Consider the following 15,699-nt stretch of genomic DNA (forward strand, 5'->3'; position numbering starts at 1 on the left):
CAAGGGAATCCCCCCCCTTAAGTATAGGTCCACTTTCCTCGAACTCCTATTTTTTTTTTAATACTTACATTTCCGCTTTTCTTTTTTTCCCACTCTCTTCCGACGTGACGATCCTCTCCCCGCCACGAGGAACTCTTCTGTGACTCCGCCCCCGTGAGCGTCACTACTTGAAAGGAGTGGGACGAAGAGCCTCACTCAGCAGCCCCGCCACTCAGCAGCACGGTGTGTGCAAGCCGTCTGCCTAATAAAATTAAAGTGGCCGGCGTGCACACCCGGCGGTCTTACCATCCCGACATACGGCCACACCACGTGAACGTTGGTCTGCCAGCCCACCCTTTTGAGTAAGTCTGTTGCCGGTTCCTATGCAGAGGAGTTCACAGTTGACTCAATTAGGGATGCACCGATATATCGGTGGTCGAGACGTATCGTCTGAAAATAGCATTAATCGGCAAAATGCTAAAACAAAAAAACCCACCTAAAATAATCATCTGCAGTGTGTTAATTATATTAAATAAAAGTGTGGTTTTTGTTTTTTTCTTTTCTAAGGGGGGGCAGTTTCGGTTTGGCCAAGTGAATCCTGAATTTTTGGTTTCAGTTTCAGTCCAGAATTTTAATTTCAGTGCATCCCTAGACTCAATAACTGCAAGGTTCCCAGGTCCTGTGACTGCAAAACAAGCCCAAATCATTACCCAAGCTGTCCAACATGTACGGGCTTTGTCGCGAATGCATTGCATCGTGAGCCTGTACATGTACGGGCTTTGTCGTGAAGGGGTAAAAAAGCAGCTTCCTTCCCAATACTTTTTGCAGTGGGAGTTAGCTCAGTCTTAGTGGCAGGGTCAGATCCTCCTATGTATCAGCATTCTGGACACTGAAAGCGCCTGTACTGTTAGTGATCTGTCCACTTGGACAAAGAGAAGTCACATTGCAAACTATTTAAGCTATGAGGATAAACAAACCATTACTGCTATTAGCAATACAACCCAGCACCCTGCTTGCCTTTTTCTCCACTCTGTCTGCTTACCTTAAAATCCTCAGAAAGAATTAATTCCAAGTACCTTTTCTGTTCACTGCTGACAGCACAGTACCTTGGCAGTATATTTTAGTCAAATCTCCGTTTATTGTCAAGATGTAAAGATGAGCATACAGGAAACAATACAGAATGTATCATGTAACATACCACGTAACATACGAACATGGCAAATGTATACAAAGTAAACAATCCACATGACATAACGGCATGTAAAGCATAGATAAATACATGACGAGTCTACAAATACATAGCACGACAGAGTCATAAGTACAATCACTGTATGTCCCATCGTCATGATGGAGGACGCAATTCCGGAGACGCGAATGCGGAACACGAAAAACAGTTACCAAAAACTGAAAATATAACAGAAACAAAAAATAGCTGCTACACTAGTATCATCAGCTGAGACAGAACCCGGTAGAAGAACCCGAGAGTGGGATTTCCAGAGAGAGGGCATGAAGAAAGAGAAAAAGAGAGAACATCTCATGTATGCAGGGAGTACAGCATAAACCGGGTCGGTAAGGTCAGGAAATCTGGGGAGCCCTGGGGGCGCGTGTGCGAGACAGAGGTCTATGAGGCGTGGTGAGGACATAAACATCGCCCAAGGCAGCCATTTGAGGCCATTTTCATATTCACGACCCATCGAAATAGCCACTAGGTCCTCCATATGGCAAATGAAGTTCATCCTCGACAGCCACGCCGTAACCGGGGGGGGGACCTAGGTATGATGGATTTAGCGGCTTGAATCATATGTATAGTTAGGGAGAGTTTGTACACAGCATATGAGGTACGGGAGTGGTGTAGCAAGACGGCACCAGGAGAGGCCTCAAAGTCAGGGTCCGAGACCTCCCTTTTGACATCCCAGAAGGGGCGAACCTAACGACACTCCCACCATAGATGCAGGTAAGAACCATCAGCAAGGCCACATCTCCAACATAGTGGAGACACATGCGGCAAGTAGTGGTGTAACGCCAGCTGGACTCTATACCACCTAGATAGCAATTTAAAAGAGCACTCCTGCTCCCTGCTAGAGATAACACCCTTATGCGTTAGGGATAGGATCTTGTCCCAGTCCGAGTCTGTAAGCTGCAGACCCAGGTCCCTTTCCCAAAGACTGAAGTAATAGGGCTTGGAGCCACTGTGCTCCTCAAGAAGCAAAGCGTAAAGTCTGGACAATAGGTGGGCCGGTTCAGCAGGTAAAACGCATAGGTGTTCAAAACTAGTCAGGTCTCTCGTCAAGTGGGCGTCGGGCAGGAGGGAGTTGGCATAGTGTTTGAGTTGGTGATATAAAAATGTCAATGAAAAAGTAGGGGGAGTTTGGCGAAGAAGGTCTTTCAAGGGCCTAAACGCAGAGCCCTGCAGGATGTGGCAGAGCCGCAAATGCTTGAGGTGCATGGTCTCCAGTAAGCTCAGCAGCCTCCGACGGAGAGTATGGTCCAAGTCGGGGTTGTTAGTGAGGGGAAGCAGCGGGCTAGCAGTCGTTGTCAATAATCTGCGCGAGGCTAACCTTTTCAAGACCCGCAGCGTAGCGGGGATGGTGGGGTGATTGCGTGTCGTCAGACTTCGACAGCGGTCTGGCAACCAGGGAACAGCCGCGATCTCATGTACAAAGAAAGAGTTCTCTAAAGGTACCCACAACTTCGGGGAACCCACGGACCATTCCACGACTCGACGCATATGAGAGGCCAGCCAGTACCAGTCAATGTTAGGTACCCCCAAGCCACCCTTGATCTTATGTCTGGTGAGATGGGTAAATGATAAACGTGGGTGGCGCTCGTTCCAAATGAATTTCAAAAAAGCAAGAACAGTAACGGGGAAAGAGGGCACCCCTGTCGGGTACCATTAGCGATAGGGAGTCTCTCGGATAGGGTACCATTAATCTTAATTTGGGCAGATGGGTTCGAATACAGTGCTCTGATCTGGTTAAGGAAGTTTCCTTCCATACCGAGTGACTCCAATGTCTGGAATAGAAAGGGCCAGGCAACCCTATCGAACGCCTTCTCAGCGTCCATAGAGACAAGGGTGTATGGAAGGCGCCGGTCGTGGGCATACGTGAGCAAGTTCAGGACTCTAATAGTATTATCCCTGGCCTCCCTCCCAGGAACGAAGCCAACTTGATCCCCGTGAATCAAGGACGGGATGTGGAGCTGCAGTCGAATAGCCATAACCTTAGCGAGCAGCTTAAGATCTGTATTAAACAACGAAATAGGGCGGTAGTTGGAACAATGTTCCACATCTCTGCCCGGTTTGGGGATAACAGCTATGTGCGCCAAATTGGTCTGAGGGTCGGGATGTGACCCTTAGCAAAGGAATTAAATAACGTCGCTAAGTGCGGCCCCAGGACTGGAAAGAAACGCGAGTAATAATGGTGAAAATGGTGGTGAAACCATCCGGACCCGGACTCTTGCCTTTGGGGGCCAATTTCAAGGCCGTTTTGATGAGCATGTTGGGAACATGTCTGCACCAGCTTTAATTTCTTTGCAGTCAAATATAAATGAAATTACCACGGGCGTACCTAGAGTATTTGGCACTCGGGACAGATCCTATGTGTAGCACCCCTGACACTTTAAAATAAAAAAATAATGTTGGCAACAATAGATTATTTCCCCACAAACTTGTAAGCTGTATGTCAACTGGATAAATCCTACAAATCATAAAAAATAAACTATTAATTTATAAATAAATTACGTTTAAATAAATACCATTTACTGAACAGATTTGGTGGTAATGCATAACCCCATCACTATATACTAAAGCAACTCACACAGAAAACGATTATACATTTAACTATTTATTTATTACTAATTCTAAGGCATCTAAATATCCAATACAATCCACAAGAGATTGTTATTTCACTAGAACTGATGTTATTATTCCCTCTAGCCACGGGAGCCAAGCTTTGGTTGCCGCAGTCCAAAGAAGAGAAGCCTCTCAGATTCTTCAGGTCTAGTAGCGGCGTTGGTTGTTGTTGGTGGGGTAACGGTTTTACGCAAGATGTTATCAGGGAGGCAGAGGATGGATCTCTGAAGTCCAGGTGGTGCGAGGTTATTATACAAACTGCAATTTATGGCTCCTTCTGATGGTGGTTGGGAGATGAATGGTTCCTGCAATGGCTCTGCTTCCTTTACTACGCTCACAATATCTTTCTCTGCACTATTTACATCATTCCTGTTGACAGCCAGCTCTTTTTGGATAGTAATGAGAGTATTCCAGGTGGTATTCTGCTCTTCTCGTAACTTTTCATATTCGATTACAGCGCTCTGAGCCCTTTCATTCGAGATGTTTAATTCTGATTTTAAATTTTCTATCATCTCCACAGATGCCTTGTGATCCTCCTTCAAATCGTTGTAATCTTTGGTTATAGCTAGGCTGTACGAAGCTAGGTCTAAAAATGCTTCCGGTCCTGTCCCCATTTGCGTCACCACCATCTGTACCTCCACTGTCTGCGATTCCAGCAGCGTCTCTATGTTCTTTCCAGATTGAATCTCCTTTCTATATCTCTCAAGTTCCTCCATGTTCGCTTTCAATTCCATCTGCTGTTCTTCAATGCGCTGCTGTTGTTCCTGCAGTTGGGAAGTCAGTTGGTCGACTTCCCTCTTTAAAGATTCTGGATCAAGAGCAGGACCATCCTGCTCTCCCACATCAAAATACAACTTTTCGAGAAAACATTTGCTGCTTTTCAGCTCCTTTCTGCATCGTGGGCACGATACTTTGGGGCTAGTGCAAAACCACTGCATGATGCACTTCTGATGGAAAGTGTGCCCGCAACAAATCGCTGCCACGTCACAGCTATTATCTAAATAGTCCATGCAAATACTGCATGTTGCCCAAAGGGGCATGGCTGCAGCTTTCTGTAATCTCTCTCTAGTCACGTTATTCGCCTCTATTCACCTCTACACTGCGAAGAAAAATGTGCACACGGAACTCTTGGATCCCTGCTATGACTCTTCTCATGTTTCTGATGTCATAGAGCAGCCATGACTGAGAAAGTTAAAACTCTGAAGAGCTGCATGCTTAAAAAAAAAAACAGTGTTGGCACCTATTTATTCTGATATCAGAAGGGTTAAATTGTCTGTGTTAACCAGGACATTTTTTACAATATAGAACGAAGGCATTTTGCGGTGTCTATCTCTTTTAACCATTATTTTCCTCCTTCTTATTTAGTATACACACAGTATATATCAATCAAATGTTTTGGGTCACTTTGGAACACAGGAGTGATGGTTGCTGAAAAGGGGCCTCTGTACATCTATGAAGATATTCCATTAAAAATTAGATGTTTCCAGTTACAATAGTCCATATGTATTTGTGTAAGGGTAGTGTATATGTGTGTATTTGGGCAGTTTATATCTGTAGAAAGTAAAAATTAAAGTTCATATGTGTGCGTATATAGGCAGGCATGTGTAAGGGCTGTGTAAATGCGTGTGCTGAACGACAAAAATTAATGATGGCGAAACAAAAAACCCACCTAAAATAATCATCCGCAGTGTGTTAATTATATTAATATGTTTTTTTCTATTCTAGGGGGGGGTCATTTTCAGTTTCGGCCAAGTGAATCCTGAATTTTTGGTTTCGGTTTCAGTCCAGAATTTAATTTCAGTGCATCCCTAGACTCAATAACTGCAAGGTTCCCATGTCCTATGACCGCAAAACAAGCCCAAATCATTACCCAAGCTGTCCTGCAATGTTCATTTTAGACAGAAGAGGCTTTCTCCTGGAAACCCTTCCAAAAAACTTTTCTAACTGACCTGTCATGAACTTTAATATTTAACATGCTAACTGAGGCCTGTACAGTCTGAGATGTAACGCTTGGGTTCTTTTCAATTTCCCTTTTGAATAATATTTCTCACTGTAGAACGAATATATCATAATGTATAACCCTTTTTGCAGATTGATGGGCAGCAACAATTGCTTCTCTTAGATCATTGCTGATGTCTTTCCTCCTTGGCATTGTGTTAACACCTGAATGCTCCAGACCTGCAAACTGCTAAAACTTCAGCTTTTATAGGAGTGGTCACAATTATTATTATTATTATTATTATTATTATTATTATTATTATTATTATGTCATCATATGTAAAAGCATAGAATTCAGAGGGTGTGCTTTCTTTTACACACAACTGTACATAATAAACCCAGTCATCATCTTCATTATATGGTGCCGGGATATCACACTGTATCCCAATGTTCCATGTCTTAAAGTCATGCAGCGCCTTTTAAGCGCAGTCTCGTTAAATGGGCTGATTGGCACCTAGGGGGCTGATCACCTAAGTGAGTGATCTATATTGCAGTTGGACAGCAGAAGGACCCCCTGCTGGTCCTGCCCCCCTAATCCTAGGTGATTTAGGGCCAGTATACAGCCCCGCATAAAAAATAATACTATTGTATACAGACGTGTGGATATTGAAATAGTTGAATCGATAAGGCAATGGTTGAGTGACAAGAAAAAAAGGTTGTAGTTAATGTGTATATTCCGCAGAAGCTTTTTAACATGTTTATCACCGATATTACAAAAGGTGTTATAGGAATGCCATGGCTTTTTGCAGCAGGCTAGTCATTTTGTACTTAAAATGTATGTTCTATGTAATGAGCACTAAAACTAAAAAAAGAATGAATATATTGTAGACCTTTAGATTCTGTGTTATTTTGCTTACTAGAAGCAGCTGCAGAGCTAAATTGTACACTCACCCCCATCTCCACTTCTGCCACCAGTTTAGGCTGCAAAATTTCTGCCATAGAAATAAATATTTATTAAAAATTCATTTTTTGTGAATGCTCTCAGGGGTCTTGTTAGACCTCCTGGAACTGTCTTGCAAGCCATATGCACTGGATCACAGGAGATAAGTTCGGCCGAATGCACCTCCTACAAGAGAAGAGGCTCAGGGGCGACAAAGGCAGCAAATGCATAAGCAGGTATACTGATGAATCCTGCCATGGATTTGCAAGGGAGGGAAATGTAACTTTAAAGGGACACTCAGCTGTCAGAGGCATTATGTGCATGTGACGGCTCCAGTGTCCTTGTAAGAAATCCTGATATTCTTAGTTGTAAGCAGTGTTTTGAGCTATTGACATGCCCTACTGTTTGTCCCAATTTAGAGTGGAAGCATTTAACCGTTCTTCTTATGGAAACCTTTCACGAGGAAAGAAATCTGTCATATATCATAACAGAAAAGTCTTCTATGGCCTGTTCTATGGCAGTTATTTTTTTATTGAAGAAAATAGGAAAACATATTTGGTGTAATCTGTAACAGCATCCTAACGAATGTAATAAACATTTTAAGAAACATAAACTTTGCTCTTATTGACAGAGAGTGAAAGAAATGTCCCATATGTGCTGTGGAAGTCATAGTATCTACCTTTAGATCCCGTGTAGTAAGCGTGTGATGACTGCATGAATGATGTCAATACGACTGTGGTAACTACGACAGCTTTAAAGCAGCAGAAAGATTTTATGACAAGATGATGTATTGTTGAACGCATTAGAAAAATGATCTAACATGTCCTCTTACACCAATTGATCCTCGTCTCAAAAGCAGTTAGTGAGGACTTGGAGGTGCTTCATTAAAATGTATGGCAAATGCCCAATGCAATCATGTTTGTAAATCAATACAAAACAACTACACTAATGACAAGCAAACTGTCACTTTAGTCGCTCGTGTCATCAGCTACAACAGAAAACATTCTTTCTGATCAATCTCAGCCATGGTGAACAATCTTTTCACCTTTATCAAATATGCCAGTCATTTCAGAATGATAGGAGATTAATGACATAATTGAACACGTGATAGAAAACAACAATGCCCTGATTTTTCTATTTCATTTGTTGTGGCGGGACAATAAAACCAGGACGCTGGGAGATTCATGTATTTATCAGGTAGGAATGGAGAAGACAGATAGAGCCAAACAATGAAGAGCACCTAACACATTCATTACATATTAGCAATGTAATCAGCAAGTAAGCTCTAACTATTTAATTAGTCAACTAATTAGTGACAGACAGCATAGTAGGCTTCAGATGTTCTCAGAGAAACGTACAGATAAAAAGCCTAATTAAACAGCAAGCATTGTGCTGGCAATTGCCAAGCAAGACAGATGTGCGGGATATTGTGTTTTGTACTGCCAGAGAATATATGACTGGGCTGCCATAACGCAGGCTCATACTGCGCAGCTATTTCTAGTCAATTCCTGGCTGCTTTGATAACATTTCAGAATGTGTCTATTCCACTTCACCATGTATAGAGTTTATAATTGAGGAGCCAAATATATCACTGTTACCCCTATCCATGTTTCCAGGCATTGAGTCATGTCCCATTTCCAATATGTTGCCTGCACCCTGTCCCCTGGAACAATTTCTGTGGACACCATGTGGATTCCCGCAACAAGCCCAGGCCAACCTATACAAATCTGGGATCCGCCAGGGTACTGACAGACTTTCGCTGGGGGAAGGAGAAGCTTTGGATAGGCTTATTGGAAATCTATCCTTTGGAGGCAGGGTTACTGTCAAGAGATGTGAAAGGCGGACGCGTGTTTTATGGCATTGACAAATCTGTAGGAGTTATGTCAAAAGTTGAGCTGAGAAATACTAGGTGAACCCCCCAGACATGGAACCCAAACAAATCAGGGGGTCACCATGGAATCAGAAATGCTAAATTGTTCATGGGGCTTGGTGTTCAAACAATATAGAAAAAAACACTTCCTACCGTCTCAAAGGTAGATAGAAAATGATAATCAGCTCAGGACAACCTTCAAATTTTCCTTTTCAAAAGATAGACACATTTGCAGTATATATTATCCTCTGCTCTGCTCATGTCAATACCAAATTATTTTTCTTAATCCTCACAATGTCACTTTCTTTGATTTAGGCTTCCAGTTTCATGTAAATTTTATCGCTACAGTATTTACATTAAATGTCTTTGTTCCTTTGAACCTTCAGTACCGCATGGATTAAAACGATATTTTCAATCATGGATTAAAAAGGATATCTACCCTTATCAAGAAGCAATTACATTACTTCCACCTTTATACAAAGAGAAGGATTAAAACCCACTGTTAAACTGATCCCACGGGCTGTAAACAGGATTTTTACTGTTCTAGAAACATTTCTCCAATTAACTAGAGTTGTTTCTAAAGTTCAAGGTATAAAATCTCACCAGTGAAAAGCCTGCATAAATGTAGCCACCCTTGTGGTTCTTTCTGGTTAAACCGCTTTAGTGATAAACCTTTTGTGTTGTGGAATATGTTATTACAATATACAATATATAAAACAGAATTGCTGGTCACACTGGAAGGGGCTTATGGTACATGCCCAATCAGCATTATGATTAGATGATGTCCCGCACAGCCTTGAAATGGTACAGGTTGGCACCGGCAGGGTTGGCATTGTTGTTGATGAAGTTATGGTACATGTGCAGCACGGTAGCAGAGGATATTTTGTGTGCTTTTACCCGGTGGTTAAATGCCGAGGTGGATCTGGTACGTGTGAGATGGTTGGAGCCACTGCTGGTAATGTGAAGGAGAACGTAGAAGTCAGCATCATATGGGTGGGGTCCCCAGGAGCTGGTTTATAATACCGAATGTAGAATAATATATATTGATAAGAATGTAGAAACTACATAATGGAGGGGGATATGGGGACAGGAAAAAGCGAGGCCAGTGTAGAAGACCATTTTGGCCCTAAAAAAAGAAGCATTCGGGTCTGCCGATTAAAAATGTTTATTAGAATACGAGATAAACACTAACCTACACAACTGTAACTACGGCACTATATTTCATGCTCAAGAAGAAAAATATTTTTCTCGCAGCACTTCTCTAATCACACCACCATTATTATTATTAAAGTAGCGCCGGCCAGCGGCATCAGCACCCAGCGGCCGTTTAGATTAGATTTCGGGCGGCCTGGGGGGCAATTGCCCCCCTGCCCAGCCCGCCCCTGCGTACAAAGATGGCAACTTCTTTAGTCACAATAATACATATACACTCCTTGTCACGGGAAGCACCCTCTGCTCACACTTCAGACAGGAAGTGCCCCAGGAAGAAACCACTTTAGGCAAGGGGGAGGTGGACTCAAGCCACATCATGACATAAAGAGGTTAGGCAGGTCATTGAATGACAATCAGCAGGGGCAGCTGTGTATGGACCCCCGAGGATGTTTGGCAGCTTCCCCTTTTGCCCATTGGTAGTGATGGTCTTGATACCATGGTGCTAAAAAAGTTAATCATATAGTGGGTTTGAGCTTCCAAGACATATAAAAGAGCAATTTCTTTTACATTGATCAAGATTTTACCGCACTTACATATTTTTTTTTAATTAAAGAAAGAAACAAATAAATAAAAACATACAATCTAAATCCAACAGTAGAATTAGCAGCTCTTGTGAAAATAAAAGGTAAGCAAATGTACTTCTGTATCCATGGATACAGCTAATTTAAACTAATTACGTAAAAAATAATAAGAAGAAAACTACTTCCTCTTATAGGGATTAAAGGCTTGTAAATTGCTTCAGTCAATTTATTTTTAGTGCATGAATCCTTTGAAATGCGCAGTAAAATGACTGCAAAATTACATAAATCCACAGTGAAGGGTTTTTGTCTATTTTATTTAATTTATGAATTTGCTAACACTCCGATAATGTACTGGTACGGATATACACAGGTTTTTCTTGCTTTTTTCCCCTTTGCTGCCCAGTAAACTGAAATGATAAAGAAAACTTTACCTATAAGACATTGTAGTTGATCTTTAAGTCTTGATTTACATTATTTACTGGGTGTTCATTTTTATGTAATAGCTATTCTTGGAACCCAACTATAAGCTATTACATTATAGTCTTTACACGATGTAGCGCTTGGCTAAACCCAAATCTATTCTTTATCCAAATACAAGACGCAAACCACAGATCAATTTACTGCATTGACAAACTGCAACAGGGTGTTATGTGATATGGTGCAGAATAAGTGCGTGTACGAATACATATAAAGCATACCAACATTTCAGGTGTCCAACTCGGGATACCTGTATTGGGGTTTGTGACAAGAGGCGGGAATGGGTGTGGCCATTCCCAGGAGGGGGCGGGCCAGTACAGGGGTGGGTAGGCTGGAAGGCGTGGCCACCAATTCACCCTACTCAAATAGCAACCTTGAGATGTTCGCGTCACAATGAGACAAACTTTGTAACGAAGGTCTGAGCTGCAACAACACAGCGCCCCATTGATTTTTCACTTCCCTGGGCTGGTCAGAGGAGATCAGGACAGAAAATTGATACTGTCTCTTGAATGGTGTCCCGGGACTGTTGGGAGGTTTATGCAATGTACTGCTTGGCGATATGTGAGATGTATAAACGAGTAACTGACTCCTTCCGTAGGTTTATACATCCCACGTGCTGGAAGGCAGTACTTATACATGCTGTCAGAAGAACATGAACTTTATATGTCCTCCATTTAAACGTCTGAGGTTTTCATCTCCCCAGTCCACAATGGTAGCTATTTCCTTTCAGACTGTTTGTATTACATGGCCACTCATGTTGAAAAGTGCATTTTTATATTGAATATGTCAGGCCTAAGTATGGCCCTTATATTCCAGAGAAAATGGGGAATGTCTGGCTTAGGGATGCTGCATCTGCCTTTTAAAACTGTATATTTTTTGAATTCTTCAAGATTAAGGGCAGTCTTTGTTTGTACCATACAGACATTATTTGGGTATTCCAGACACAATATCCTCTCTATAATGCTATATGAGTCTATTGATTTGCATCTAGGGTTATTGCTATTTATTCTCATTGCTAGCACTAAAAGAAGTAAGAAAAGATTTTAATTTCTCTTTCAGTGTCCCAAAAATACATACTACCAATGGGAACAGGTACTGCAAAGGAATCCTACATCTTATAATTGACAATATTATCTTTCAATTGGTGTGAAATTATCTAAAATACCAATTACAGTGGCAAGTATAAAGTTTTAAAACTATGTAATCTGTTTTCTTTATTGAAGAGGACATATTTATATCTGTCCTATTCAATAGACCATTTGTAATTTTAATAACAAAACCATTGCAATATTTTATGAATTTAATAAATAAAATGTCACATACCAAAACACGAGGGTTTCCAAAAAAGATATCCCAACATCAGAGGCTCCCACTACCACGATACGAGCGTTAATGGTGATCTTTGGCTCTAAGGTAAGCTTTCGATTGATGTGGTACAGAGCGTAGCCTGGCTGTTAAAGAAAAAAATATATACAAATTTATTAAAAGAAAAAAAATGAATCACAATGATATGACAGTTACACATTGTTGGATATGGATAACTCACAAATATATTTTAGACAGCAAATACAATGGAACATAAAAAATGCAGATCGTGTGTGTGCAAGCAGGTAGAAAGAAAGCTCTGAGCAGAGTAAGATGGGAAAGGGGGGTAAGAGACTAAATGAGGGCAGAGCAGAGGAGTTAGGTAGGGAGGTAGTTTGTATGAGTGTGTATGTGTAAGCGTGTGTTAGAGAGAGTATGCATTAGCATGCGTGTGTAAGGATGTGTTAGTATAAGTATGTGTGTGTGTTAGCATGACCTACTAAATGTGTGTATGTGTTAGCGTGTAAGAATGTGTAAGTGTGGGTATGTTAGTTACCGAGGGAGATAAGGGGTCGATGGGAAACTTCCCCACTGACCAGCTTGAGGTCTGTTCTTTCACAGAGCCTTCTTGCCTGCACATTGAAGCTGCTTGCCAGGATATGCCATCATATCCCAGTGTTCTGCCTCGGGTGATAAGGTGAGTGCATGCTCCTGTCTCTTACCTTGCTCCCCAAAAAGTGCTTTGGGGACCTGAAAGGTTGGGGAGGGGCATGCTATGGACATGTCTATGACATGCATACAAGTACACAAGGTAACTTCCGTGGTTACAGGTAGAATGACTGCATATACAACACCCACATTTTGTGCATGGCTACCAGCCCAGTGCCATGTGGTGACTCTGTGATTACAGCTATTACACCAGCTGGTATCAGATCAGCAAGCATACTAAATTTAGAGGCAACCAAATTAACTCTGAGTGTTATATCAGGGTTACTTTAGAGCCGGAAACTAGCTCAACTAGATGGTGAAAAAAATCATCAAGGTTTAAAATCCCATCCATTACCTTACCATTATCTTACTATTCCTTTACGCAAAAAAGTTCTTAACGTGATGCTGCAAAACGTACTTGCGATGAAACTTCAATGCTGGAGATCACGCAGGAAATGCAAAATTGTGGGGTTATGGATAAACTGTAATTCTAGTGCAAAATAGTAAAAGTGGTGTGGTTTCTATAGCAACCAATTCAATGATTTACTTTTCTCCCCTTCCAGAACTGCTCTTAATACATAACCCACTATTTTACCTGAAATGCCTAATATAACCCCCCCACACACACACACACACACACTCACACTTTTAGTGCTTTAAGGACCTTTTATCAGTCTTGGTTTTCCATGTATAACACTTGAGTGGCTTATGTGAATCAATAAAATGATTCAACGCGTTAATTGGTCAATTTATTTTCAAGTAGGGGCTGTGGGGGTGTGTGGGGAACTTATCAACTACCATAAAAGAGATCTAAGGAAAAGTACACAGGAGGAAAAAAAACAAATCTAGTCTATAAACCTACTAAATCAGGAAAAGACCAATTCTAGAAAGTGGCCATCACTCAAATAGGTCATTATTTTAAATTAACTGCTTTGTAGTAGTTTCTTTTATAATTATTGACCTACAATATTTGATCATTTTTATTACTAAAATTGATTTCTTTGAGATGATCAAGTGGCCTCGCATTAGTCATTTTTTCTTCATCTCTCGGCAAATCTGTACGTTATGAGCTCCAGTGATGTCCAGATAAATTCTGACATCCAGTGGTCAGATAAGGTACCTTTGAAGGACATTTGATCTGATCATGTGCGTATTCAAACACAGTCTTCATTTCTTCAGATCATTTCTAAATTTCTTTGTGGATTTGTCAGGCATATTTCTCCAACTTTCTTGCACAAAAATGTAAATGAAACACCACCATCCTCGGGGTCCCATATATAGAGCTTAGCAGTAGCTTGTATTACTCGTCACCAAAAGCACAATGCCAGCAAAACTGTCATTAATATGTGTATAATATACTGATATATATATATATATATATATATATATATATTGAGCAATCCCGTACACAACTGACAAAACAGCTTTAAATAGTGATATAGCATTATTGACTAATCACCTTAATAAATGTGGTAGAAATGTGTCTGGATTACTTATATTTTCTTTCCTAACATCTGTGTACCCAGTTCACTTATTATATGACATTTCCCATATAATGTCTGTAAATCTATTGGACTTGCTGTATTACTTCATACTACAATGTTAATTCTATAGCAAAACCAATTTACAATGTCATTATCCAAAGGAACCCGATGGATGAATACAGTAAGCAGGTTATGAACTGTATCTATTTTATGTAACTGCCTGTATGTCCTTTGAACAAAGCAACGCATGAACAGAAAATAAGTCTTTTTGTTGATGACACAATGGCCCTAAATCCAACAGCTGCCATGCTTCAGAAATCCTCATTCTATCTAATAGTTAAGTACACAAATTGGCCCCGGGGAATAAGGAATTAGGTGGATTGGTCCCATACCGTCAATGTATTCTGCAAACTGTCAGCACGCATAACTACATATGTTCCCCTGAAGAATTAGCATCAACTATAACACATGACATACACAGTTCTGATCACAATCCGTTTTACTTTGTCTTACATCGCACAGCAAAAAAGCTTTTTATAATGTAAAACAAACTACATAACGAGAGAAAGAAAATACACTGAAATGTGGCGGACTATTTTCTACAGAATGGCTATATGGTCCACATTCAAGTTCGCGAGGGACACGTTCTTCCAAGGTATTTATGGTACTGAATAATATATCATTTGGAGATATGCAGACTTTATGGGTTCATCACAATTTAAAAGGAATTGTTAATGATTCCTTAGTAAATAAATACATGAGAGAGAAATAACATCAGCATTCTTGAATAATGAAATATTATTATTTCTAACATAGACAATAACCCTAGAACTGGGTAAGTTCCACTGGTTTCCATGGCAACTGCTCCACTTTTAGCGCTTCCTTCTAAATTCTTCTTCATAAACATGGACTAACAGGAGGATACGTATAAAATGCAGATGCAACTATTAAGCAACAGTTTTACTGTGTTAGTAAACACATTGCTGCGTAGGGTTTTTTCCCTTTCAATGCACGGGATGCAGACATTTTCACAGTAACAGCAGGGAACGGTAACCTTTAACACTAACAAGTGTCTAAGCAGATAAAAGTCATATGACCTGCGCATAGCAACAGGTTTTGTTTAATTATTCCTAGAAACAGGTTGAAGATAACTAAACTGATGTGTAGCAACATAAATTTTCAGTGAACCATAGCTTTCAACCCGTTAGCAGGAAAACATATGGGCCAAATTATCTGAGGTAATGTTTGACGGATAATTAAGCAAAAAAGGCAAACCATTTTGCACAAAACACTCTATACAAAGGCCTTGTGAGGATGTAGATCATGCAGGTTTTTTTCCCTTATGAATTCCTAACTTTTTTGAGAACAGCAAAGGATGAAAGTAATTGAAAACTGTTGAAATACGTTTATATAAA

At 40.7% G+C, this 15,699-nt stretch overlaps 1 protein-coding gene across 1 annotated transcript in view; it reads right to left on the minus strand.

Annotated features, from left to right (window-relative positions):
- Positions 1-15,699, minus strand: part of CFAP61 (cilia and flagella associated protein 61) — a 91,721-nt gene that overhangs the window by 38,223 nt on the left and 37,799 nt on the right. The window contains exon 18 of the mRNA XM_053460634.1: positions 12,111-12,238. Within this exon, the coding sequence (XP_053316609.1) occupies positions 12,111-12,238 (128 nt within the window). The remainder of the gene's footprint in view (positions 1-12,110; positions 12,239-15,699) is intronic.

This window comes from Spea bombifrons, chromosome 3 (assembly GCF_027358695.1).
Source record: "Spea bombifrons isolate aSpeBom1 chromosome 3, aSpeBom1.2.pri, whole genome shotgun sequence".
NCBI classification, from domain to species: Eukaryota; Metazoa; Chordata; class Amphibia; order Anura; family Pelobatidae; genus Spea; species Spea bombifrons.